Source organism: Geotrypetes seraphini, chromosome 2 (genome assembly GCF_902459505.1).
Source record: "Geotrypetes seraphini chromosome 2, aGeoSer1.1, whole genome shotgun sequence".
Lineage (NCBI taxonomy): Eukaryota > Metazoa > Chordata > Amphibia > Gymnophiona > Dermophiidae > Geotrypetes > Geotrypetes seraphini.
The window spans coordinates 526,406,873-526,434,645 of NC_047085.1; the positions used below are offsets into that span (position 1 = coordinate 526,406,873).

The 27,773-nt window shown below is 43.9% G+C and overlaps 1 protein-coding gene across 1 annotated transcript; it reads left to right on the forward strand.

Annotated features, from left to right (window-relative positions):
* The first annotated feature begins 1,662 nt into the window (after positions 1-1,662).
* Positions 1,663-25,398, forward strand: LOC117354769 (gastrula zinc finger protein XlCGF17.1-like). The gene is made up of 3 exons (XM_033932729.1): positions 1,663-1,883; positions 17,623-17,749; positions 23,949-25,398. Exons 1-3 carry the CDS (start codon positions 1,857-1,859, stop codon positions 24,968-24,970), a joined length of 1,176 nt encoding a protein of 391 aa, XP_033788620.1. The 5' UTR covers positions 1,663-1,856; the 3' UTR covers positions 24,971-25,398.
* Positions 25,399-27,773: the final 2,375 nt, after the last annotated feature.

A 27,773-nucleotide genomic window follows, 5' to 3' on the forward strand; every position in this document is an offset into this window, starting at 1 on the left:
CATAGAGTGTGAAGATTCCTGTCAAGACACTCGCAAAGACTCGACTCCTTGCATAGAGTGTGTAGATTCCTGTCAAGACACTCGCAAAGACTCGACTCCTTGCATAGAGTGTGTAGATTCAGCTCGAGGCACAGGCAAAGACTCGACCTCTTGTGAGACTGCTGAGTACCCAGGCTGGATTGCAGGAAGCAGAGTCGAGGCAGGACTGTATTTGCTCAGTAACTGAACAAATTCCCGCTCTAAAATGGTCTGGATAGTGGCCTGCAATTGTGGATCCAAGTCTGAAATTGGACCACTTGCTGAGACTACAGGTTCCGAGGTGGCAGAGGAAGCATGTTTTGACTTGGAGTGATGCTTGGATAACTTGAGGACCACTGCTGGAACCGTCTGCTTAGATATCTGACCTGAGGGAAGCTCAGGAGAAGACTTGGCAGATTTACTCGAGGTCAAACACGATCCAAACGAGGAAGGCCTGATGAGACTCGAGATCGGAGTTGTGGAGGCAGAAGGACATCCCGCAGCAGGTGTGGCCAAGTCAGAGGTCAAGGTCGAGGGTGTAGCAGAAGAGTCCATCCTGAAAAGCTTCTCCACCTGAATCCAATGACGTTTGAGGGCTCGAGGTTGAAGGGTAGCACAGCGAACGCACGACTCCAGGGAATGATCAGGCCCCAGACCCTGAAGACACCAGCAGTGTGGGTCAGTGAGGGAAATCGTACACTGGCACTGGCTACACTTCTTGAAGCCCGTGACAGGCCGGGACATAGAAGGGAAGATAGCCACCAAAAAGTCAAAGCCTGCAGGGTGCGGGAGCGCAACAGGCCCCGCAAGTCAGTCAACGAAAAAAAACTACCTTTTTTTGTTTTAAAGAACGAAAAGAAAAGCACAGCAATCCGGTAATAAGAAAATAAAACACAAACCGTAGTGAAGAGAAGGCACGAAGCGAACTAAGTTCAGCACAGAGCGTCAAAGACGGACTTCTCGGCTCCACGGAAAACTAAGAACTGAGGAGATACGTCCTGTGCTGGGCAGGAAGGCACTCGCACATGCGTGGTGCGGCAGACCCGAAACTTCTGAGTTTCTTCAAGCAAGTCTGCTTGCGAGGCTGTCCGCATCCGGGCTCCGTGAATGACGTCACCCACATGTGAGAATAGGCTGCCTACTTGTCCTGGGATAAGAGGGTGAATCCACCCGCTAAGACTTCTTTTTCTAGGTGAAGACACCAAGCGCCAACCGGGTGAGGGACCGACGGAGACTGCCTTTGCAGGACTCCAGCCAGGTCAGACCCCAGACCCAGGGTTGCCCCGACAGGGGCATTGCATAAGAATAAAAAGATAAAAATTTGGCATTTTCACATTTTAAATAGGTAGATTATAAAATTTGACTATCCTGGTCACGAAAGCAAAGTTCTATGGAAGTTAGAAACATTTTCTATACTTTTAGGCATGAGCCAAGGAACAAAAGCCATGTTATATGGATTACCTTTCTGTCCTAAAACAAACGCAGGTTTTTCGTATTTTATTTTTTTAATTTTGGGGCACTGAGCCTGTGACCTGTTCTCTGCATTCTCCAGTCAGGGGTAAAAAAAAGTTCAGCAGGGTTTGCCTGCTTTTTTTTATCTCTCTGCCAGGATCTTAATGAAACTGCTCTTGATCCCGGAAACAGGTCTGCAAGATAACTGAGCATTAGCTCAGCCCCTCTCATAAAATGGTCTCCTGTTTCCTTCCCTTTATTCTGACTGCAGACTTCCTGTGTTTGCAGCACGGAGAAAAGAAGCTGATCACTGCCACCCAGCAAAACCCATCCTTGGCAGCCTCGTGAACAGGGGTGGAACTGGTGCTATAGAGAAGGGCAGGAGGATGGCTGCAGGGCTTTCTACTCAGCAGGTAGGAGACTACTATTATTTATCACTTCTGTAGGTGCTGTACATTTTGGCATTTAATAGATGGTCTCTCCTCGGAAGAGGTTATAGTCTAACTTGGACAGACATGTAGGGTTAGGGATGCAAAACCAAAGGTAAGAGGAGTTAGAAGCTGTAAGAAGTCTCAAAGAGGTTGGCTTCTAATGTGGACTTGAACACTGCTAGAGATGGATTTGGGCAGTTTATTCCAAGTAGAGATTCGGGCATTTTATTCCAAGCATACAGCACTGGTCGCCGTACTTGAAGAAGGACACGGTACTACTCGAAAGGGTCCAGAGAAGAGCGACTAAAATGGTTAAGGGGCTGGAGGAGTTGCCGTACAGTGAAAGATTAGAGAAACTGGGCTTCTTCTCCCTTGAAAAGAAGAGACTGAGAGGGGACATGATCGAAACATTCAAAATACTGAAGAGAATAGATTTAGCAGATAAGGACAGGTTGTTCACCCTCTCCAAGGTAGGGAGAACGAGAGGGTACTCTCTAAAGTTGAAAGGGGATAGATTCCGTACAAACGTAAGGAAGTTCTTCTTCACCCAGAGAGTGGTAGAAAACTGGAACGCTCTTCCAGAGGTTGTTATAGGGGAAAACACCCTCCAGGGATTCAAGACAAAGTTAGACAAGTTCCTGCCAGACCAGAACATACGCAGGTAAGGCTAGTCTCAGTTAGGGCACTTGTCTTTGATCTAGGGGCCGCTGTGGGAGCGGACTGCTTGGCATACATAGTAACATACATAGTAGATGATGGCAGATAAAGACCCGAATGGTCCATCCAGTCTGCCCAACCTGATTCAATTTAAATTTTTTAATTTTTTCTTCTTAGCTATTTCTGGGCAAGAATCCAAAGCTTTACCCGGTACTGTGCTTGGGTTCCAACTGCCGAAATCTCTGTTAAGACTTACTCCAGCCCATCTATACCCTCCCAGCCATTGAAGCCCTCCCCAGCCCATCCTCCACCAAACGGCCATATACAGACACATGATGGACTACTGGTCTGACCCAGCAGCGGCAATTCTTATGTTTTTAAGGGATGGAGTCTGGAGTTGCAGTGGAGCAGAAGGGCACAGATAGGAGAGATCTACATGCTAAGCAGAGTTCACAGGGGAAGCATAGTGCAGTCTCCAGAATTTTATACAATATTCTTCTACAGGAGGTCTCACTGGACTCTTATACAGTGGCATTATTACCTCCTTTCTCCTATTGGCAATTCCTCTCCATATGCACTAGACCCGGGGTGCCCACACTTTTTTGGCTTGCAAGCTACTTTTAAAATGACCAAGTCAAAATGATCTATAAGCACATAAGCAATGCCTCCACTGGGTCAGACCCGAGGTCCATCGTGCCCAGCAGTCCGCTCACGCAGCGGCCCAACAGGTCCAGGACCTGTGCAGTAATCCTCTATCCCTTTTTCCAGCAGGAAATTGTCCAATCCTTTCTTGAACCTCTGAACCGTACTCTGCCCTATTACATCCTCTGGAAACGAATTCCAGGTGTCCACCACACGTTGGGTAAAGAAAAACTTCCTAGCATTCGTTTTGAATCTGTTCCCTTCCAACTTTTCCGAATGCCCTCTTGTTCTTTTATGTTTTGAAAGTTTGAAGAACTTTTGAGTTTGAAGAACTCTCTACTCTCTCTATGCCCTTCATGATCTTGTAAGTCTCTATCATGTCTCCTCTGAGTCTCCGCTTTTCCAGGGAGAAGAGCCCCAGTTTCTCCAACCTTTCAGTGTATGAAAGGTTTTCCATGCCTTTAATCATTCGTGTCGCTCTCCTCTAGACCCTTTCAAGTATTGCCATATCCTTCTTAAGGTACGGTGACCAATACTGGACACAGTTTTCCAGGTGCGGGTGCACCATTGCCTGATACAATGGGAGGATGACTTCCTTCGTTCTTGTTGTAATACCCTTCTTGATAATACCCAACATTCTGTTTGCTTTCTTTGAGGCTGCCGCACATTGCGCCGTTGGTTTCATTGTTGTATCCACCAACACTCCCAAGTCCTTTTCGAGGTTACTTTCCCCCAGAGCCAACCCCCCCCCCCCCCTATTTTGTAGCTGAACATCGGGTTCTTTTCCCCTATATGCATGACCTTGCATTTCTCTATATTGAAGTTCATCTGCCATTTATTCGCCCACTCCTCCAATGTTGTCAGGTCTCTTTGCAGTTCTTCACATTCCCCTATAGTTTTAACCCTGCTACAGAGTTTAGTGTCATCTGCAAACTTTATAACCTCGCACTTGATCCCCTCTTCCAGGTGAAGTAGGCTGCTGTTTAGGCCTACCTCAAAGGAGACCTCACATGCTATATACTGGTTTCAATAAGTATATATTTATTTAGTCAATCAATAACAGCTTACAGAAATAAATCATTTAGCATATAGCGTAACAGAAGGTGATCTCCAGGCCTGAAGATCCTCTGAAGTCTGTTCTGTTCACTTCCTCTTAAAGGCCTGTTTTTATACCTTTCTTAGTGGCCAACACCACGTTGGCCTAGATCACATGATACATCCTTATTGGCTATTTTCCTATGCATTACTGCCTAACTACATTCATTTATTGGCTGGTTTACCTGCGTCATGTTATACGTTCGCTCTGTTTACCGTAAGACCTAACCTTTTCCCAGAAATGCCTCTTTCCTATACCATATAAGCAATTCCGAGCATCAAAACCCCCTCCCAGCTGCACCACATTTCTGATACTTGCTATTAGATGATAATTCTTGAGAATTCTATCTTCTGAGAATTCTATCTTCGGACCATGGTCTGTGTTTATCTTTTCATGATATCTGGCTGGGTGGGGCCCTACAAACCTCAGCATTAGGACCTGTTATTTTCTCTCAAGTTTCACTGATACAGTAGCTAACTTGGCTTAAAGACAAGGTATTTCCCCATCCTTGTATGCCTTCTGGTAAATGGTGTGAAATATCTTTTCACAGTTAATCTACTGTTTTTATCAGCTGCAGAGATAGATAAGATAGATGTCAGTTGCAGAGAGAGAGAAAGAAAAGTTTCTGTGAGCTTTGGCTTTTCTTAGTTATCCTACTTCACCTGTTTTATCTTCAGGACTTAAAAGGATTTTCCCATATCAGAATTTTTCCATGATTTTTCTTCTTTCCATCTCCCTCCTCCTCTCACAGGTCATTTATAAACACATTGAACAGCAGCGGCCTGAGCACAGACCCCTGCGGGACACCACTCGTTACCTTTCTCCAGCCCGAGTAGTGGCCCTTCACCACAACCCTCTGGTTTCTGCCTGCCAACCAGTGTTTAACCCATCTATGTATGTCCCCTCCCACCCCGTGGTTCCACAGTTTCTTAAGTAGCCACTCATGAGGAACCATGTCAAAGGCTTTTTGAAAGTCAAGATATATGATGTCAATGGAGTCCCCTTTGTCCATCTAGCTGTTTATCTCTTCAAAGAAGTGTAGTAAGTTTGTTTGGCATGATCTTCCTTTGCAGAAGCCATGTTGGCTCGCTTTCATTAGCCCATTTCTTTCTATATGCTCACAGATTCTGTCTTATCATTGCTTCTATCATCTTGCCTGGCACTGAAGTCAAACTTACCGGTCTGTAGTTTCCTGGATCTCCTCTCGATCCCTTTTTGAAGATAGGTGTGACATTTGCTATTTTCCAATCCTCCAGGATCACCCCTGTTACCAAGGACAGGTTGCAAATTCTTTGGAGTATTTCTGCTATTTCGGTTTTCAGTTCCTTTAGTACCCTTGGGTGGATCCCGTCCGGGCCCGGGGACTTGTCGGTTTTCAATCTGTCTATCTGCCGGAGTACATCTTCGAGGCTTACTTCTAATGTCGAAAGCCCTTCCCCATTAAAGATTTCCTCAGATTCCGGTATATTGGATGTGTCCTCGCTTGTGAAGACTGACGAGAAGAACATGTTTAATCTGTCAGCCACCTCCTTTTCCCCCCTTATCGCTCCTTTTATGTCTCCATCATCTAACGGTTCCATTGCTTCCCTCGCCGGTTGCTTCCCTTTAACATATCTGAAGAAAGATTTGAAGTTACATGCTTCCTTGGCCAGTCTCTCTTGGTATTCTCTTTTTGCTTTCTTGACCACTCGGTGACATTCTTTCTGATGTTCCGTGTGCTCCTTCCTGTTTTCCTCTGTTTTGTCCTTTTTTCACCTCCGGAACGATAGTTTCTTGTCCTGTATCACTGCCCTCACTGCATTGTTTATCCACACCGGGTCTTTTGTTCGATTCTTTTTGCACCCTTATCTAAATCTGGGGACGTACAGGTTCTGTGCTTCCTGTATCATGTCCTTGAACAGGGACCAAGCTTACTCCACGGTCTTTGCTTTTCCCAAGCCTTTCCTGAGTTTCTTTCTTACCATTACTCTCATAGCGTCGTAGTTCCCCTTCTTGAAGTTGAGCGTTGTTGCTGTGGTTCTCTTCCCTTTTGATGTTCCTACTTCTAGTTTGTACTGGATCATGTTGTGATCGCTGTTTCCTAGTGGTCCTATTACTTCCACCTCCTTTGCAGGTCCCCCCAGCCCATTGAGTAGTAGGTCTAGAGTCGCATTTCCTCTTGTTGGTTCCTTGACGAGCTGTTCCATGAAGCAATCCCGCACAGCCTCTAGGAATTCCATTTCCCTTGCGTTATTTGAGTTTCCGATATTCCAGTTTATCCCAGGGTAGTTAAAGTCATTACCATGACACTTCCGTTCTTGCATTCCCGCCTTAGTTCCGCTTCCAGCTCTTTGTCTTTTGCTTCTGCTTGTTCAGGTGGACGATAGTACTGTCCCAATTTGACGTCAGGTCCATTTCTTCCTGGTAATTTAACCCATAATGATTCTAATCCGTCCGTCTCTGGTGCCGTATCCATTTTGGTCGAGTGAATGGTGTCCTTTATAAATAGTGCTATTCCTCCACCCTTCTTTTGTGTCCTGTCTTTTCGGTAGAGTTTGTACCCTGGTAGCACTATGTCCCATTTGTTTTCCTCTTTCCACCATGTTTCCGTGATTCCGATTTACCAACAATAAAGTTATAAAAAACACAAAGCACACTGTACTCAGAGAAAATGTTAATTATCATTTCTATTTGGGGTTTTTTCAAAGAGATCAAGGCAGATGACTTTAAAATATGCAACGTCACCTCTGTAACAACTACACAAAAATAGACAAATATGCCCCCTCTTTTTACTAAACAGTGATAGCGGTTTTTAGCGCAGGGAGCTGCGCTGAATGCACTGTGCTGCTCTCAACACTCATAGACTCTCTGCGCTAAGGGGGCCATAATGGAAAATATAGACAGCAGATATAAATTCTCAAAACGGACACATTTTGATCAGTAAACTGAAAATAAAATCATTTTTCCTACCTTTGTTGTCTGGTGATTTCATGAGTCTGGTTGCAAGTTCTTCTTCTGATTGTCCAACTTTTTTTTCCTTTCTCCCTGCCTACCCCCTGCCACATTCCATTCCCTCCCCCAACTTTTTCTTCCTCTCTCCCTGCCCCCTTTCTTTCTTTTTCTGTCTTTCTTTCTGTCTCCCTGTCCCCCTTTTTTCTTTCTGTTTCCCTGTCTGTCTTTCTGTCTGTCCTTTCTTTCTCCCCAAGCCATTGCCGCCAAGTTCTCTCTGTTTCCCGACGCTGTAACAGGCAAGCAGCCTTCCTCCCGATGTCAATTTTGACATCAGAGAGGAAGTTCCGGGCCAGCCAGGGCGAGGGGGGAAGGCTGGTTTGCCCAGCGCTTCTGCAGTCTGGCCTGTTACAGCGTCAGGGAACAAGGAGAACGCAAAGACAACACTGAGTTTGTTTAAGAGCCTCCTATGAGGAACCGTGTCAAAGGCTTTGCTAAAATCTAAGTAAATTACATGTAGCGCACGTCCTTGATCCAATTCTCTGGTCACCCAGTCAAAGAATTCAGTCAGATTCGTTTGGCACGATTTGCCTTGGATCTTGTAATCCATTAGATTCTAAGAATTTCACTATCGTTTCTTTCAGCAACGTTTCCATTATTTTTCCAATAACCAAAGTGAGGCTTACCGGCCTATAGTTTCCTGCTTCATCTCCACTTTTGTAAAGAGGGACCAGATCCGCTCTTCTCCAGTCCTGTGGATTGAACAAATTTTTAAGAGGACCTGTCAGAATGTCCCTTAGTTCCCTCAATATCCTGGTATGGATCCCGTCTGGTCCCATAACTTTATCCACCTTCAATTTTTCATAAACACTTTCTTTCATGAACGGTACAGTATGCATTCCATTCTCAGGTGTAACTTTGCTGACCAATTGCAGTCCTTCTCTGTGAACACTAAACAGAAGTATTTGTTTAGCACATTTACTTTTTCCTCATCACTCTCCACTAGTGCTGCCCATTTCAGGAAAAAAAATTTTGATTTGATTCAATTCAGCCTATTGAATCGATTTTTCAATTCAATTCAATTTTCCTGCCCAGTTGAGTGTTTTGTTTTGTTTTTTTCCCAAACATCCTGGTGGGTTTATTTTATAGCCTCTTCATCCCTTTTATAGCCTCTGCACCCCCTTTGCCCTCTCCTACCCACACTGGCGCTGTAGTGTAAACAAAATAAAAAAGACTTTTTCTCTCTCTGTTAAATCCTAGCTCACGTTCGCGGTGTAACACCAGCTCTGGCAGGATACACATTTCAAATCTGACATATTGTAATCACAAAATAGAAAATAAAATTATTTTTTCTACTTTTTGATGTCTGGTCATTATTCAAATCATTTTGGTCCCAGGCTCTGGTTGTCTTCTGATAATTCGCTTGCCAGGGTCTCCTGCCCATCTTCCATCTCTGTCCTCCCCTTCTGCTTCCCTTCCCTCCCCCGGAGGTCTGGCATCTTTCATTTTTTTTAATCTCCATCCCCAGATCCACCTTTTCTCAACTACCCTTTCATCCTTCATCTCTCCCTCCTTCCCCACCACTCCAGGGTCCACCATTTCTCCCTTTCTCTTCCCAACTACCCTCCTATCCAGTATCTCTATCCCCCTCCACACCATCCCTTGAGTCCAACTTTTCTCCCTTTCTGTTCCTTCCTTCCCTAAATCCCATTGTCCACCATCTCTCTCCCTCTCTGTTTTTAGACCCATTATTTCTTCGCCCCCCAAGTCCGGCATATTGACATCTCTTTGAACCCTCCCTTCCCTCCTTTAACTTCTACATCAGGGAGCCCCTTCCCCGAAGGCCTGTCCCCCCCCTCCCCTTTGAAGGCATCCACCGTCCTCCCTGAAGGCCTGTGCCCCCTAAAGGCCTGCACCCTGAGAAGTTCCCTGTTTGGGCCCTCAATAACTGACCTCACGACACTTAATATGCTGGTATAAGTAATATATATTTTTATTTAATAAACAATAAAAGCTTACAAGAATAAATCTTTCAGCATATGGAGTAACAGAGTATAGGTATATTAAGCGCTTGACAAAACCTCTAATCTGTTTTGGCTAAATCTTACATACATTTTTGGTAGATATTGCATTTCTAGTTTCTGTTGGTTACTTACAAACATCATTACACTTAGCTTATTAAGTGGTCAATATTTTTACTTGTTTTTTGAGTCATACTGTGCGTCACGCCCTGTTACTAAAAATGCTATCTATTTTGAGCAAAGGGTCCAGTAAGGGTCCGCCCATTCCAGGACTTATCTTGCAAAAGAGCCATTTTTATATCTGGAATACTGCGTCCAATATTGGTCGCCGTACCTTAAGAAGGATATGGCGTTACTCGAGAGGGTTCAGAGGAGAGCGACACGTCTGATAAAAGGGATGGAAAACCTTTCATACGCTGAGAGATTGGAGAAACTGGGTCTCTTTTCCCTGAAGAGGAGACTCAGAGGGGATATGATAGAGACTTATAAGATCATGAGGGGCATAGAGAGAGTAGAGAGGGACAGATTCTTCAAACTTTCGAAAAAATAAAAGAACAAGAGGGCATTCGGAAAAGTTGAAAGGGGACAGATTCAAAACGAATGCTAGGAAGTTCTTCTTTACCCAACGTGTGGTAGACACCTGGAATGCGCTTCCAGAGGACGTAATAGGGCAGAGTATGGTACTGGGGTTCAAGAAAGGATTGGACAATTTCCTGCTGGAAAAGGGGATAGAGGGGTATAGATAGAGGATTATTGCACAGGTCCTGGACCTGTTGGGCCGCCGCGTGAGCGGACTGCTGGGCACGATGGACCTCAGGTCTGACCCAGCAGAGGCATTGCTTATGTTCTTATTCTTGGTCAAGCCATTTGCTAATCTTCTTATGTTCACTTTCCTGTTTTTAATGACTCTTCAGCATATGTAGTACCAGTTGCTATGTGAAAGAATAAGTTTTGCTTGACTTGCTTATCTCAGCATTTCGCTTGATTTGTTTATTTCAGCAAGAACAGTTTGTTCAGGGTATATTCTCATGCCTTTAAAACTGTGTAGGCCTATTCCTATCATTCTGGGGATTTCAGGGGGGCCTAGCTTCACTTCTAGTTTCATAGAGGACTTAAAAACTTCACCTGTATGCACCTGTACAGGTTTCTCTTCTCCCCCTCCTTCCTAAACCCCACCCCTGAAGGCCTGCACAACCACCCCTGAAGGACTGCACCCCCCAACCCCAGAAGGCCTGCATGCTCTCCCCTGACCTCCCGTGCATCCATTTACCTAATTCCAACAGCAGAGCAGCCTGCAAAGAGGATTACCGGTGCTAGCAATCTTTGCAGGCTGCCATAGGCCCCCGGAGCTGTCTTCCCTCTGCCGCGGTCCCACCCCTCCTCTGACATCAGAGGCAGGATTGCAGCAGAGTTAAAAACAGCTCCGGAGGCCGATGGCAACCTGCAAAGATTGCTAAAGTACCGGCGATCCTCTCTGCAGGCTGCTCTGATGCTGGAATTAGGTAAATTAATGCGCGTGAGGCCATGGGGAAGCCGAACACCAGCACTTTTCGACTGACCTTCCCCCCTTGCCCACCAAAGCAGTAGTGGCCGGCCAACAAGAGGCAGCGCTGCTGCTCCTGCTTTAGGGGGTGACCCAGCCACCACATTGGGAGGCCAATATTTTTGTTTTTAAATAGATTTGAATCGATTCAGCCAAAGTGAATCGGTGAATTGATTCGAATCGTGAATTGGGCAGCACTATTCTCCACATAGCGGTTCATACCTTCCTTCAGTCTCGTAATTCCATTTTTTGAATTCCTCCTTTCACTAATATACCTGAAAACAAATTTTCTCCCTTTTTTTATATTTATAGCCATTTGCTCTTCCGCTTGCACTTTTGCCAGATGTATTTCTCTCTTGACTTTTTGTTTCATCCGATATTCCTTTTTATGCTCCTCTTCTTGAGTTTTTTTTATATTTCACGAACACCAATTTTTTTGCCTTTATTTTTTTCCGCCACTAGTTTGGAGAACCATATCGGTTTCCTTTTTCTCAACTGTGACCGATATTGAGTCATTTATTCTACATCAATGAACTTATTCCATTGAACACCATCAGAGTCTTTACCGTCCTTTCCGGTATCATTTTTCTACAGGAAAAAGTCTGACAGTTTCTGGGAGAGCGGGATCTAAGTGTCTCCTCTTCCATAACCCCACATTAGGCGAACAGAGCTGAAATCGAATGTATTCTGAGCACTTCCTTGTTCTACTTTAAAGAAAATGGCAGCAGTGACCTCTGAAGCAGGGGCTAGGGTGTACAGAAGAGCTGAGAATACAGCATGAGCTGCGAGTGAACTCTTGAGGCAAAGGCTTGTGAAAAAGCAGAAGCTAAGTACAAGAAGACAAGGAGGGCAGGAGAGCGTTCAGTTACCAGAATAATGCACCTGGGGTTTAAACAGAAGTTGTGGTTTAACAGAAAATTCTCAAGCTTGGGTAATGGAAAAGCACAGTTTCTTATCATAACAGCTGTTATCTGGGGTGACGTCATCCGCGGAGCCCAGTATGGACAGTGTAAAAGTGTACAGTCACTAAACTTTAGAAAGCTGGTTCACGAGGTCGTCGTTCTATGCCCAAGTGAAGAAGCCAAACAGGGGAGGTGGGTAGATGTGAGACTATCTGCCTTCTGTCTCCGGAAAACAACTGTTACGGTAAGTAACTGTGCTTTATCCTAGGCCAAGCAGGCAACATATTCTCACATGTGGGACTCCCTAGCTTACGAAATGGGATGGAGGGAGTGTTGGCCTCTAAATAAAACACCAATAGGTCTTTTTTTTTACCAGTGTTTTAGACTTTTATCTTTACTTTTTAAACATAACTAATCTTACTCTATCAATTTTAAATTTTTAATGTCTTTTTAACACTACAGACTGTATTCATTTTTTACTATTTTGTATTTCACTGATTGTCCAGTTTTTCTCTTTTGTGGAAACCACCTAGAATTCTTTTGATTAAGGCGGAAGAGAAAAATAAAGTTATGTTATGGTAAGATTGAGACCAGCCGGGGTGATAGTGTTAATCTCAAACATAGGTCTCTGTTCAGCTTGTAATAAGATATGATCAATATCACCCCCTCTCCATCTTAATTTGAAGGTTTTAAAGATAAAATCATCAATAGTGTGTCCTAATTCTTTCCAATGTGAGACTTCTCTAAGAATGCAACTCCTGTGCTCTATAATCCTAGTTTGGATTTTTCTCTTTCTTTTTCCCACATAGAGTAGTTTACAAGGGCAGACAACTTGTTCTGTATTACCATTACTGACAAAATGGAGATTGTATTTCCTTCCTGTCTCCGGGTGTACAAACTGGAGCAAGATTGATGTCCAGTATGACTGCCCGGTGTGGATGTAATGTGGGGAAGAGCAGAGGGTACCAACTTATTTCTAAGACTGGGATTCCTAACGCCAGTTGTTCATAATGATACGTTTCACAACTCCTGAGAGATGTGAAATCTGGTGATTTACGGTCTTTTTTTACCAGTGTTTAAAAGATCTTCTCTATGTAATAATTTAGACCGTATATACCCACTATGGATATCTTCCAAAGGATATCCTCTAGTAGCAAATCTATAGGCCATAGAAGGGGCCTGTCTTTCAAATTCCTCTGGTGTTGAACAGAGTCTCTTTAGCCTTAGGAATGACTATAGGGTAAGTTTTTTTTAAGTGGTTTTTGATGGAAGTTGGTATAATGTAAGTAATTGGTTTTATCTGTAGGTTTCTTGTAAATCATAGTGCGAAAGCTATATCGGTCCTTAGAAATCCTAAATCTAAAAATACTATATGATGATCATTATGGCTCATTTTAAATTTAAGATTAGTATCACAAGAGTTCAACCGATTAAGTAAAGAATGTACTTCCTTTCCATAAAATGAATACATCATCTATATAACATTTATATAACCTGATAACTTCCTGATACTCGTGTGTGCTTAGAAATTTCTTTTCAAATTCAGCCACATATAAATTGGCAATTTCAGGGGCCCTAGAGGTAACCATAGCCGTGCCCTTTATTTGCAAAAAGAACTTATCTTGAAAACAAAAGTAGTTTTGTGTAAGGGCTAATGAATCTATTGGGTATCCGGTCGTGTGTGTTTCTATTACCCAGGGTGCTTAGGGAGCTGAGTGATGTCTTGGCGGAGCCACTGTCCGCGCTCTTCAACCTCTCCCTTAGTACAGGCAGCGTCCCGTTGGACTGGAGGATGGCTAACATCATTCCACTCCACAAGAAAGGCTCAAAGCTGGAGACAGCAAACTACAGACCGGTGAGTCTAATATTAGTGAGCAAACTAATGGAAACCCTAATCAAACGCCAATTGGATAAGATCCTGGATGAGGAGAATCTACGGGATCCCCGACAACATGGAGATCCTGCCAATCCAACCTGATCAGCTTCTTTGACTGGGTAACGGGGAAGCTGGATATTGGGGAGTCCCTGGACATCGTGTACCTGGACTTTAGCAAAGCATTCGATAGCGTACCACACCGCAGGTTACTGAGCAAGATGAGTTCTATAGGATTAGGTAACACATTGACGAAATGGGTTGGGAGCTGGCTTGGAGGTAGGCTCCAAAGGGTGGTGGTGAATGGCACCCCCTCCGAAATGACGGAGGTGATTAGTGGAGTACCACAGGGCTCAGTCTTGGGCCCGATCCTATTCAACATCTTTATAAGGGACCTGGCAGAAGGGCTTCGAGGTAAGATAACATTATTCGCCAATGACGCCAAACTAAGTAATGTAGTGGGCAAAAGCACAACGGACGAAGATTCAATGCCCGATAACATGATGCACGACCTTCTCCTACTGGAGCGCTGGTCTAGGACCTGGCAACTCAACTTCAGTGCCAAAAAATGCAAAGTTATGCACCTGGGCAGCCAAAATCCATGCAAGTCCTATACCCTTAATGGCGAGATCCTAGCAAAAACGGTAGCAGAACGAGACTTGGGGGTAATCGTCAGTGGGGACATGAAGTCTGCCAATCAAGTGGAGCAAGCTTCATCCAAGGCAAGACAAATCATGGGTTGCATACGAAGGGGTTTTGTCAGCCGTAAGGCGGAAATCATTATGCCATTGTATAGATCCATGGTGAGGCCCCACCTGGAATACTGTGTGCAATTCTGGAGGCCGCATTATCGAAAGGATGTACTGAAGCTGGAGTCAGTGCAGAGAATGACCACCCGGATGGTCTCGGGACTCAAGGATCTACTATACAAAAAACGGCTTGACAAATTACAGCTATACTCGCTCGAGGAGCGCAGAGAGAGGGGAGACATGATTGAGACGTTCAAGTATCTTACGGGCCGCATCAAGGCGGAGGAAGATATCTTCTTTTTCAAGGGTCCCACGACAACAAGAGGGCATCCGTTGAAAATCAGGGGCGGGAAACTACGAGGTGACACCAGGAAATTCTTTTTCACTGAAAGGGTGGTTGATCGTTGGAATAGTCTTCCACTGCAGGTGATTGAGGCCAGCAGCGTGCCTGATTTTAAGGCCAAATGGGATCGGCACATGGGATCTATTCACAGGGCAAAGGTAGGGGAGGGACATTAGGGTGGGCAGACTGGATGGGCCGTGGCCCTTATCTGCCGTCTATTTCTATGTTTCTATATTTCTAATGTGTTTTCAATGGCATGAATGGCCTCCATTTGAGGGATGTTGGTGTAGAGTGATTTGATATCCAGAGAAACCAATATCGTATCCTCTAGATCTCCATCAAATTCATCCAGTATGTTAATGATATGTGCTGAGTCACGCACATAAGAAGGTATAAGTGGTACATAAGGGTGCAAAAAAATAATCCGAGAAGTCAGATAAAGGTTCTAATACAGAGCCATTCGCAGAAATGATAGGCCTCCCTGATGGATCTGTAGTTGATTTATGGATCCTGAAAACCTGACCTGGCTCCGGCTCTCGAGGACCGGAATTGCCTACCCCTGGTATAAGAAATCACTGGCAGAGGCATGGCAACATAGGTCCAGCAAAGATGGCATTCAAACTTATCCATAGTCCGGCCATCATGTCCTAGTGGTGTAATGCCATAGGATCTGTAGCTGGAGGCTTGCAAGTGGATTCAACCAGCAAAGACTAATGCGACCATTGCGGTTTATCAATTCCAGGACAAGATTATATTCTGCTGAGGTTAGGCCGGTACCGAGGGAGATAATGGAAGCACCGGTACCAATCATTGAAGGAGCAGCAATAGTACCAAGATAAACATAGCATCGGTATCGAGTCTCGATGCAGGTAAATAACACGGAGCAGGATCCGATGCTAAAGCTGTGTTGGTACCGAAGGTAAAATAGGGGCATCAAGACCAAAATGATTGTAAGACGATTGCCAGCCATTCACCATACAGATGCTCTGCATACGGTGAGAGATTGCACCGGTACTAAGGGCTATGAAGCTGGTACCATAGATGCCACAGGTGTTGAAGCGTTGAAAACCCCAATGGGCAGGTCACTTCAGAATTGACAACCGGCGTCGATGATAGGCATGCATCAAGTGGCTCAATGCTGAAAATGCCAGTGACGCTAGTGATGAGAACAATAAACTGTCAATGCTCTCCAGTACCGAAGGGAATCGATAACACTCAGACGATCAATCCATGGAAAGGTGGCTGCCCAGCTTGTACTATAGGTGCAGCAGGGTGTCGAAGCATTGGTAATCTCAAGAAGAGGCGTGCTTCAGAATGACAGCCTGTGTCGATTGCGTCGAGGAGAGGCATGCGTCAGGAGACTCGATGTGAGATAGAAACATAGAAACATAGAAATAGACGGCAGATAAGGGCCCACGGCCCATCTAGTCTGCCCACCTTAATGTCCCTCCCCTACCTTTGCCCTGTGAATAGATCCCATGTGCCGATCCCATTTGGCCTTAAAATCAGGCACGCTGCTGGCCTCAATCACCTGTAGTGGAAGACTATTCCAGCGATCAACCACCCTTTCAGTGAAAAAGAATTTCCTGGTGTCACCTCGTAGTTTCCCGCCCCTGATTTTCAACGGATGCCCTCTTGTTGTCGTGGGACCCTTGAAAAAGAAGATATCTTCCTCCGCCTCGATGCGGCCCGTAAGATACTTGAACGTCTCGATCATGTCCCCCCTCTCTCTGCGCTCCTCGAGCGAGTATAGCTGTAATTTGTCAAGCCGTTTTTCGTATGGTAGATCCTTGAGTCCCGAGACCATCCGGGTGGCCATTCTTTGCACCGACTCCAGTCTCAGCACATCCTTGCGATAATGCGGCCTCCAGAATTGCACACAGTATTCCAGGTGGGGCCTCACCATGGATCTATACAATGGCATAATGACTTCCGCCTTACGACTGACGAAACCCCTTCGTATGCAGCCCATGATTTGTCTTGCCTTGGACGAAGCCTGCTCCACTTGATTGGCAGACTTCATGTCCTCACTGACGATTACCCCCAAGTCTCGTTCTGCTACCGTTTTTGCTAGGATCTCGCCATTAAGGGTATAAGACTTGCATGGATTTTGGCTGCCCAGGTGCATAACTTTGCATTTTTTGGCATTGAAGTTGAGTTGCCATGTCCTAGACCATCGCTCCAGTAGGAGTAGGTCGTGCATCATGTTGTCGGGCACTGAATCTTTGTCTGTTGTGCATTTGCCCACTACATTACTCAGTTTGGCGTCATCGGCGAATAATGTTATTTTACCTCGAAGCCCTTCTGCCAAGTCTCTTATAAAGATGTTGAATAGGATTGGGCCCAAGACTGAGCCCTGTGGTACTCCACTAATCACCTCCGTCATTTCGGAGGGGGTGCCGTTCACCACCACCCTTTGGAGCCTACCTCCAAGCCAGCTCCCAACCCATTTCGTCAATGTGTTACCTAATCCTATAGAACTCATCTTGCTCAGTAACCTGCGGTGTGGTACGCTATCGAATGCTTTGCTAAAGTCCAGGTACACGATGTCCAGGGACTCCCCAATATCCAGCTTCCCCGTTACCCAGTCAAAGAAGCTGATCAGGTTGGATTGGCGGGTTCTCCCTTTAGTAAATCCCCTTAGAGATATGCCCATGACGATCGATGCACTGGTACCGCTAGGAAATGGTACCAGAGAAGAAGTCCAACTTGCCGGGTACCTGACTCCAGGCCTAATATCTTCTTACAGAAATAAAATGCAGGAACCAAAAGAATAAAAACATTTGTTTGGTAAGGCATTTATTTTCTTCTTGTTCGGTTGTTCCATGATGCTTTGTGTGCTAAGGAAAAATAAACTATTGATTGTAGAATAAAGTACTGAGAGTCTTCTTTGGGCAAACTACTGGATGGACTAGCAGCCCCCACTCACTCACCATATCCCTGAGTTTGTTTCTTGTTCTGTTTCAGATGCAGGTGACATTTGAGGACATCGCTGTCTCTTTCTCCCAAGAGGAGTGGGAGTATTTAGATGAAGGGCAGAAGGAGCTTTACCGGGAGGTGATGATGGAGAATTATGAACTCCTGATGTCCCTAGGTAAGGATTGCATTTTTAGCAGTCAAAGGCTGATTCTTATAGTTTCCATTTTTTCAAGTTCCAAAGAGAGGACACTTTCACAAAATGAGATCACATAACAATCTGTTTGCATGTTTAGGTCTAATATCCAGCAGGTATGTTTAACAATACAGTGTTCCCCCGCGAATTCGCGGTTCAAGGACTCTGTAATTCACGGTATGCTCCGACCGCCTCTTCCTGTAATAAAGTCAGGCTACACCAATCAGGAGCTGTGTTTCAAAGCACCGAACCCCAAACCCTGCAGCTCTCCACTCGTGACACTTTTCCAGTCCAAGTATTGTCCATTCACCCCCACTCTCTGTTTCCTATCCGTCAACCAGTTTTTAATCCACGTGAGTATATCACCCTCGATTCCATGGCTGTCGAACGCCTTCTGAAAAATCTAGATATACGATGTCGACCGGGTCACCCTTGTCTATCTACCCATTTACTCCTTCGAAGAACTGCAGTAAGTTTCTCAAGCAAGATCTTCCTTTGCCGAAGCCATGCTGGCTGGTCCTCATCAGTTTGTGTCCGTCAAGGTGATTGATGATGCGGTCCTTTATCAACTCCTCTACCATCTTTCCCGGTACTGAAGTCAGACTCACTGGTTTGTAGTTTCCCGGATCTCCCCTCGAACCTTTTATTATTTGGAGCAGTTCAGTTATAACCCCTTTCAGTTCCTTGATTACCCTCGGGTGGATGCCATCCGGTTCCGAGGATTTATAGTTTTTAAGCCTATCAATCTGTCTGCATACCTCTTCTAGACTGATCGTGATACCTGTCAGTTTCCCATCTTCATTTCCTGTGTATAGCCTGTCAGGTTCCGGTATATTGGATATATCCTTTTCGGTAAATATGGATGCAAAAAATGTGTTCAGTTTGTCAGCGATGGCTTTGTCCTCCTACTCCGGTAGCATCCATTCCGTTTATTGTAAAAATAATGGAGGGATTGGTACACATCCAACTGATGGATTATCTTGATCAGTTCTCTCTCCTACATGAAACTCAATCCAGTTTTAGACCGTTATTCAGTACTGAGACAGTAATTGCGGCTATCTTAGACAATCTGCGCCTACTGTTTAGTAAGGGCCTTAATGCCCTGGTTATGCAATTCGATATGAGTTCTGCCTTTGATCTAGTAGACCACGAGAAACTGCTGCAATGCCTAGACGCCATTGGTATCAGGGATGAGGTGCTGAACTGGTTCTGTGGCTTCCTTATATCCCGCACTTATCAGGTACGTTTTAATTATGAGCTTTCAAACACCTGGAGCAATCCATCCGGTGTGCCACAAGGGTCTCCACTATCACCATTGCTCTTCAACGTCTATATGTCCTCACTGGGCACACAGCTAACCCAGCTGGGGATAAAACTATTTAGTTATGCAGATGACTTTACGATTATCATCCCATTCGCTAATTCTGTCTCTGAAACTATTCCCAAAGCTTCAGTAGCCATAAATATGATGGAGCACTGGATGACAAACTTTAGGCTCAAACTTAATTCAGAAAAAACAACTTTCTTCGTTGCTTCGCCACATCCATCCGCTTGACACCAAATCACCACTATGTATCAATAAACTTAGTTACCCTATCCAGCCCACCATTAAGATACTAGGTGTAACTTTGGATCAATGCCTAACCATGAAAGACCAGGTAGACTCCTTAATCAGAAAGGGATTCTTTACTCTCTGGAAATTCAGATCCATTAAAGCTTACTTCGATACATCGGCATTCAGAACCCTAGTCCAATCCCTCGTACTAAGTCTACTTGACTACTGTAACATCGCTTATTTAGCAATTTCCCAAAAGAATATGCAATGTTTACAATTGATGCAAAATGCGGCAGTCAGACTGAATTTTGGGCTGAGGAAGTTTGACCATGTGACACCCTACTACCGGCAGCTGCATTGGCTGCCAATGGCGGCGCGCGTAAAGTTTAAATTTGCCTGCTTCTGCTTTAAAGCACTACACGGACTTGCCCCTAAATACATAACTGACCATTTCTTCTTCTCAGCCAACAGACACGAGAAGCTCACATTCCAATTTCGTTTCTCCCCCCAGCTCGAGGTTGTAAACTGAAAAAACCCCATGAACACCTTCTCTCACACCAAGTAGCATCATGGGGTAAAGACCTAGAACAATTGCTTTCGCCCACTACTTATGGGGAATTTAGGAAACGTCTAAAAACACACTTGTTCCTAAAGCATCTAGACAACTGATCCTCTCTTCTCTCTCCCTTCTATAGCGATTAACTTGTCCTTTTGATCACTCTCTCCTCAACAATGAATTTCCTGTCCTATTAATTCTCTTTCTTCCTCCCCTCTTAAAGTCAATTCAATTTGTTACCTTTGCTTAATCTTCTGTAAACCGCATAGAACTTCACGGTATTGCGGTATATAAGCTGTTATTATCATTATTATTTATTCCCTGGTCATCTAACGGCCCCACTGCTTCCTTTGTGGGTCGTTTCCCCTTAATATATTGAAAGAACGGCTTAAAGTTTTTGGCCTCCTTGGCTATTTTTTCTTCGAAGTCTCTTTTGGCCCCTCTTACCGCCTTATGGCATTTGCTTTGATGTTTGTGCTTTTTCCAGTTTTTGTCCATTTTTGTCCTTTTCCATTCCTTAAACAAAGTATTCTTGTCTCTGATCACTTCCTTTACTGCTATAGTGTGCCACGCCGGTTCATTCTTCTTCTTCTTGGAACCCTTGTTGATACGCGGTATATATAAATTTTGCACCTCTGTGACTGTGTCCTTAAAAAGGGTCCATGCTTGCTCTAAAGTATTTACAGTGCTTATCCTCTTCCTAATCTTCTTCCCCACCATGACTCTCATCCCTTCGCAGTTCCCTTTTCAGAAGTTCAGTGCCGTGGCCGTCGTTCTGGATCGATTTTTTTGTTCCCGTGTCTAGGTTGAAATAGATCATGTTATGATCACTGTTTCCCAGGGTCCCTTCTACTTCTATACCTTGTGCCAGTCCTCGTAGTCCATTTAGAATTAAGTCTAGAATTACATTTCCTCTCGTATTTTCCATGACAAGTTGTTCCATGAAGCAATCGCCTACAGCTTCCAGGAACTTGGTCTCTCTACTGCAGCTGGAGTTGCCTAGGTTCAAATCTATCCCCGGATAATTGAAGTCGCCCATGATAACTGCGTTGCCTCCCTTACATTCGTGTTTAATCTCATCCGTCATTTCTCCATTAGTCTCTTCGGCCTGCCTTGGGGGTCGGTAGTAGATGCTGATCTTCGTATCCGTTCCATTTGTTCCTGATATTTTGGCCCATAGAGACTCTACCTTATTGTTCGTTTCTGGCGTGTTCTCTCTGGTAGACTCAATTCCCTCTTATGTATAGGGCAATACCCCTACCTTTTTGTCCTACTCTGTCTCTGTGGTATAGCTTGTATCCCAGTAGTACAGTGTCTCAGACGTTGTCCTCGTTCCACCATGTTTCCGTGATGCCGATGACATCTAGGTTATCTTTTTGTGCTATAACTTCTAATTCCCCCATTTTATTCCATAGGCTCCTTGTGTTTGTGTACATACACTTAAGTTTGTGGCCTATTACTTTCTTGCAGTTTCTTCCTCCTTCTGTCTCCCTCATTTCTGTCCCTTTCAATCCATCGAGATTTCTATCTTGCCCATGTTCCGGTGAGTCTTCCCTGCAGTCTTCATGCATGGTATCCTCTGGGTATACCATTTCCCAAACCATCGACTCTTGGTCGACTGTTGGCTTTCCCCTTCTTAGTTTAAAAACTTCTCAATTTCTCACTTGATGTTGCTTTTTTATTAGCCTCATTACGTCTCCATTGAGGTAGAGTCCATCCTTCCTGTTTAGCTTGCTCTTCCCCCAAAACGCCATCCAGTTGCGCACGAAGTGGAATCCTCCTTTCTCACACCAGCGTCTCATCCATGCGTTCACTGCTTGAAGTTCCGTCTGCCTCTTCCTGTCGGCCCTGAGTACCAGCAAGATCTCCAAGAACCATCAGCGTTCTGATCTTCAGCGTCCTTCCTAGCATCCGAAACTGGTTTTTCAGTGTTTCTCTGCTGTAGTTCCTGTTGCTCACGTCGTTTGTCCCAACGTGGATCACCACGTATCTCCTTCTTCCGCACTGTTGATGATCCTGTCGATACGGCTCACTATATCCTTCACCTTGGCCCCTGGTAGGCAGGTTACCAGCAGATCCTGTCTTCCTCCTGCTATGTGGCTGTCGACTTGTTGAATGATGGAGTCTCCCACGATTGCTCTCTTCCCTATCTTCTCTTGTCTCTCTAACCACTGGTCCGTGTCCTCAGTGCACTTCCATCTTTCCTCCTCCTGGCACTGGCCTGCACTGGGCTCGTCTTCCTGTGAGTTCCCCCTGCTGTTTCCAGGTCCTGCTGCTGTGTCATCTAGTCCTTTCTTGTGATTGTCCTCCAGGTGGTCCTCACTCTCTGTGGATGTATCTTGGCAGTTCCTCTGTTGTTCCACGGCCTCTCTGTATGCCTTCTCGATGAACTTCTCTAACTCCCTGACTACTTCTTCGATGTTCCTCTCTTCCATGATATTCTCCGCCTCCCTGACTTCTTCAATGTTCCTCTCTTTCATGAAGTTTCCAGCCTCTCTGATCTCCTCCTCAACAAGTGCTTCTAGTTCTAGTACTCTGCCCTCTAGTAGCCTGACTTGTTTCTTCAGGCCCTCCAGTTCCTCACATCAAGTTCTTACATAAGACTGCCTCCCAGAGGGGAGGTAGTCATACATTTTACAAAAGGTGCAGAAGACTGGGTAGCTCATCATCCTGCTTCTATCTGCTGCTTCCATTGCTGTCTACTTGCCGGTCTGTTGTCTGAAGTGGCTTCCCCTTGTTTCCCGGGTCTTCTGTACTTCTTGTTCTTCCCTATAAGCTTTCACCCGCTGCATGTAGCGTCCTTGGTGCTGTTACTGTGTAGTCCCTCTCCTAATTATATACCTGCTACCCCTGCTTCTGTTGTGTATGTCCTCTGCTGTGCTTGTCCTCTGTGACTGCTGTTTATTTATCTGCTGCTGTTCGTGCCTGTCCTGTTGCCCTTTGTGGTACTTGTCTGTGTAGGTGTCCTTCCCTGGTGTTTCTTCAGTGCAGTGACTTGTCCCTTCTTAAGGCGCTCTCGCTAAGACGAGCGCCTTTAACACTCGCCTTCAACATGCGCCTTTAACACTCGCCTTCGACGCACGGAGAATGGCTGAGTGCCATTGGCCCCTTCTCTTTTAAGGGGGAGCTCCAGTTGATGACGTCGGGGGGTGGGCGGAGCTATTTCTTGCCGCTGCCCCTTGCTCTTTCCTGCCTTCTCCTACTCCTTCCAGAGGCTGTTATAGGGGAAAACACCCTCCAAGGATTCAAGACAAAGTTAGACAAGTTTCTGTTGAACTAGAACGTGCGCTGGTAGGGCTAGTCTCAGTTAGGGTGCTGGTCTTGTGGTGCTAAAATTCAAATATTTCCAGACGTGGCCAGAGTTACTCAGCTCAGAAGAAAGGCTTTTTTAGTCCTGAAATCTAGAGTTGTGGGATCTGGAGCCACTTTCTTTTTGAAATTCCACTGCATTATTGTGGGATGTGAACATAAGCTCCTGGGGCTTTTTAAAAAAAATTAGAATTTTAATAACTGTATCCAACAAGATATGGGAATCCAAAAAAACAATATACATAATCTTAAAATAAAAAATACAGAAATCCCATCAAGCCCTCATCATTAGAGAGGTAGAACATCAATAATACAAATAAAATAAAAGGATAAATCTATCCTTACATAATAGGTGTTGCCAAACAATTAACTCCTGACTAAGAAATCCTTAAAAAAAAAATCAAAAAGAAGTCATTTCCCATGAGATTTAAGGAATTGGTCTAATTGAATTGGATCCCCAAAAATGTCATCTTTATTTGATAACATTTCAGAATAAAGATGAGGGCTTATATTTTTTATTTTAAGATTATGTATACAGCATTGTTTTTCTTGGATTCCCATATCTTGTTGGATACAGTTATTAAAATTCTAATTTTTAAAAAACTGACAAAAAACCCCAAGGAGCTTGTATGTATTAATCACAGGTGATTGGTCAGATATATGTGCAGCTATATCAGTGTGTGATAATCTCAGAGCAGTGATTATAAGATCAGGAATGCAGTAACAAATGCAGGATTAATACCTTTCTCAATATCCTCTAGGTGACCAGATCATACTGGAAACTGAGAGAGAGAAGGAGAGCGAAGAATGCGGGAAATCATTCAAACACAAGAGGCGCTCAGCACAAGGCTTAAAGAAATACAGAAAAAAGAAACGTTTTCCGTGTACTGAGTGTGACAAATGCTACAGTCGTAAGGATCGCCTCAAAAGACACCTGCTAAAACACACAGCAGAGAGGCCTTTTAGATCTTTTCTTGATCTTAAGGAGGCTCTAGGAAGACATAAGAAAAGCCACATGGCTGAGAAATCATTTCAGTGCACAGAATGTCGGAAATATTTTCATTCGAAATCACAACTAGATCATCATCTTAGAATTCATACAGGAGAAAACCTTTTTAGATGTACTGAATGTGGGAAATGTTTCAGTTGTAAAAGTTACCTAAGACTGCATCAGAATATCCACATATATGAAAGAACATTTCCGTGCACTGAATGTGGTAAATGTTTAAGTTCAAAGGATACTCTAAAGCAGCACCAAATAATTCACCTCAAAGAAAAACACTTCCCATGTAGTGAATGCAGTAAAACCTTCACACGCAAGACTTGTCTAATATCACACCAGAGAATCCACACAGGAGAGAGAATCTTTTCATGCTCTCAATGTGAAAAAACCTTCTTACATAAGGATTCACTAATAACACATCAGAGAAATCACCTAACAGAAAAACCCTTTCCATGTAGTGAATGCAAAAAAAGATTCTCACGCCGGGACAGCCTAATAATCCACCAAAGAATCCACACAGGAGAGAGAATCAAATTTTTATGCTCTGAATGTGGAAAAGATTTTAATCACAAGAAATCCCTAAGAACACATCAGAGAAGTCACCTAAAAGTAAAACCCTTTCCATGTAGTGAATGCGAGAAGAGCTTCACACGCCGAGATTGTCTAATAAAACACCTGCGAATTCACACGGGGGAAAAACCTTTTCCATGTACTAAATGTGGGAAAAGGTTTAGTCGTAAGGACCTCTTAGCACTACATCAAGCAAAACAGGGACATTAACATCATGTACTGTATGAGGAACAAGCAGACTTAAAATTATACTGAAGAGTATATTAATAGCATAGAAATATGATAGCAGATAAAGACCAAATGGCCCATCCACAGCATCTACTATCTTCTCCTCTCCCTGAGAGATCCCAAGTGCCCACAGTTTCTGTCTCCACCACCTATTCCGGGAGACTGTTCCACACATCCATCACCCTTTCTGTAAAAAAAAGAGTTTCCTTAGATTACTCCTGAGCCTATCACCTCTTAATTTCATCCTATGCCCTCTCAATCCAGTGCTTCCTTTAAATTGAGAGACATACGCATTTACATTACATGGGTATTTAAACGTCTCTATCATATCTCCCCTCTTTCCTCCAAAGTATACAGATTGAGATCTTTAACTCTGTCCTCAAATGCCTTATGATGAAGACCACACACCATTTTAGTAGCCTTCCCCTGGACCAACTCCATTCTTTTTATATCTTTTTGAAGGTATGGTCTCCAAAATTGTACACAATTCTAAATGAGGTCTCACCAAAGTCTTATACAGGGGCATCAATACCTCCTTTTTCCTACTGGCCATACTTCTCCCTATTAACCTAGCATCCTTCTAGCTTTCGCCATCACCTTTTCAACCTGTTTGGCCACCTTAAGATCATCACACCTCTTCTGTCGTGTACATAATTTCTTCACCCCCTAAACTGTACCGTTCCCTGGGGTTTTTGCAACCTTGCATTTCTTAGCATTAAATTTTAGCTTCCAAATTTCAGACCATTCTTCAAGCTTTGCCAGGTCTTTCTTCATGTTATTCACACCATCCTGGGTGTCTACTCTATTACAGATTTTGGTATCATCCGCAACAAGGCAAATCTTACCCGACAGCCCTTCAGCAATATCGCTTATAAAAATGTTTAAAAGAACAGATCCAAGAACAGAACCTTGAGGCACACCACAGAACAATCTCCATTGATCACTACCCTCTGTCGTCTTCCATTCAACCAGTTCTTGACCCAGTCTGTCACTTTGAGACTCATCCCGAGGTGCACTCAGTTTATTTATTACACATCTGTGTGGAACACTGTCAAAGGCTTTAAGTTTCCAAGTTTCTTATTTTTGATATACCGTTTATCATACAGGTATCTAAACAGTTAACAATAAAATAGTATAAAAAAAATAAAAACATGTCTAGGCTAAAAGGAGGGAGGCACTTATGCATTGACGTACATGATATGGAAGGGGAAAAATGGGGGGGGGGGAAGAAAATTATTAAATACATTGAGATGGAAAATAAAAATAAAGGGAGGAAAGTGGAAGGGGGAAGTTCATTTGGGTAGGGGGTAAAATCTAAGTACACCATATGTAGTGCACTCCCTCTATCCAATTCTCTGGTCACCCAGTCAAAGAAATTGATCATATTTGTCTGGCAAGACCTACCTCTAGTGAATCTATGTTGTCTGCGGTCCTGTAATCGACAGGACTCCAGAAACTTCACCATTCTCTATTTTAAAAGCGTTTCCATTAATTTGCTTACCATTAATCATCTGGCAATTCCTCCACTCTCATTCAGATTTAGAATTACAGCTGGTCTTCTGAAAATCTAGATGCGTGCACGCAAGGACATTTATAAGAATTAGCAAGACTACATTTCTCAAGCTGAAGGTGGAATGGGTCTCATAGAAACAGATTATATGTTTCGAGCTACTATCATAGGCCTCCATGCTTAACAACACCAGGAGATCCAATTCCATATAAAATGTTAAAATATGAAAGTAAATGCCGAGTTCATTTCCATCATTCAACTTGTACAAGCGTTCCAATGAACAGAAGCAAATAGTGAGAACTTACCAGTACCAAAAGAATACACTAGAAGCCATCAACCATACTTTCAGATTGGGATTGTGAACTGAACAAACACAAAAACTCCTCCACGCTCATGAGGTAGCCAATAAGAACCATTGAATGCTGATTCTATATAGTATTCCTAGAGAAATGGGCCTCATAAAAATAGATTATACATAGAAAAATAGCATCATATCCAAATGCACACGAGTGATGGAGCATGAAAAAGTGTCCATCAGAACATAAGAACTGCCGCTGCTGGGTCAGACCAGTGGTCCATCGTGCCAAGCATGGTCAAAGACCAGCGCCCTAACTGAGACTAGCCCCACCTGCATACGTTCTGGTTCAGCAGGAACTTGTCTAACTTCGTCTTGAATCCCTGGACCTAAAGATGCAGAAAGGTTTTGGGAGAACTTACCTATCATTATACTCTTTTACAATCACCTTTAATGGTTTTTGACATGGAACATAATTCACAATTACCAATGCACAGTTCCAGGTTTAGTACTTTTCTTGGCTAGTCCCAATGACAAAATAACAAAGTCATTGCTTCATCTTAATGGTCATGACTACCCGATTATTAAATCTATCAAAATTCTGGGAGTCACACTAGCAGAACACACAAACTTAGTGGTACAAAAATGCTTTTTTACACTGTGGAAATTAAGAACCATAACAAAATATTTGGATCCTTTATCGTTCAGACTATTGGTGCAGGCATTCGTTTTATCTATTTTAGACTATTGTAACATCATCTACTTAGGAGCACCCAAAAAAATTCTAAGGAAATTAAGGATAATTCAGAATACAGCTGTTCGATTGATTTTTGGTTTAAAAGTCCATATTCTCGTTTACTTCATTGGCTGCCTTTGGAGGCAAGAGTATTATTCAAATTTTCCTGTATCTGCTTTAAGCTGATATCGGGATTGTCTCCAGCTTACCTTTTTCCTCATAGACCATCAAGAGAAACTAGAAA

Bases quoted from the DNA above. Each gene is read 5' to 3' on its own strand.
- LOC117354769 (XM_033932729.1), top strand. From the start codon at position 1,857: ATGGCTGCAGGGCTTTCTACTCAGCAG. The intron at 1,884-17,622 runs GTAGGAGACTAC...GTTCTGTTTCAG, and splicing joins CAGGGCTTTCTACTCAGCAG to ATGCAGGTGACATTTGAGGA. The intron at 17,750-23,948 runs GTAAGGATTGCA...AATATCCTCTAG, and splicing joins TGAACTCCTGATGTCCCTAG to GTGACCAGATCATACTGGAA.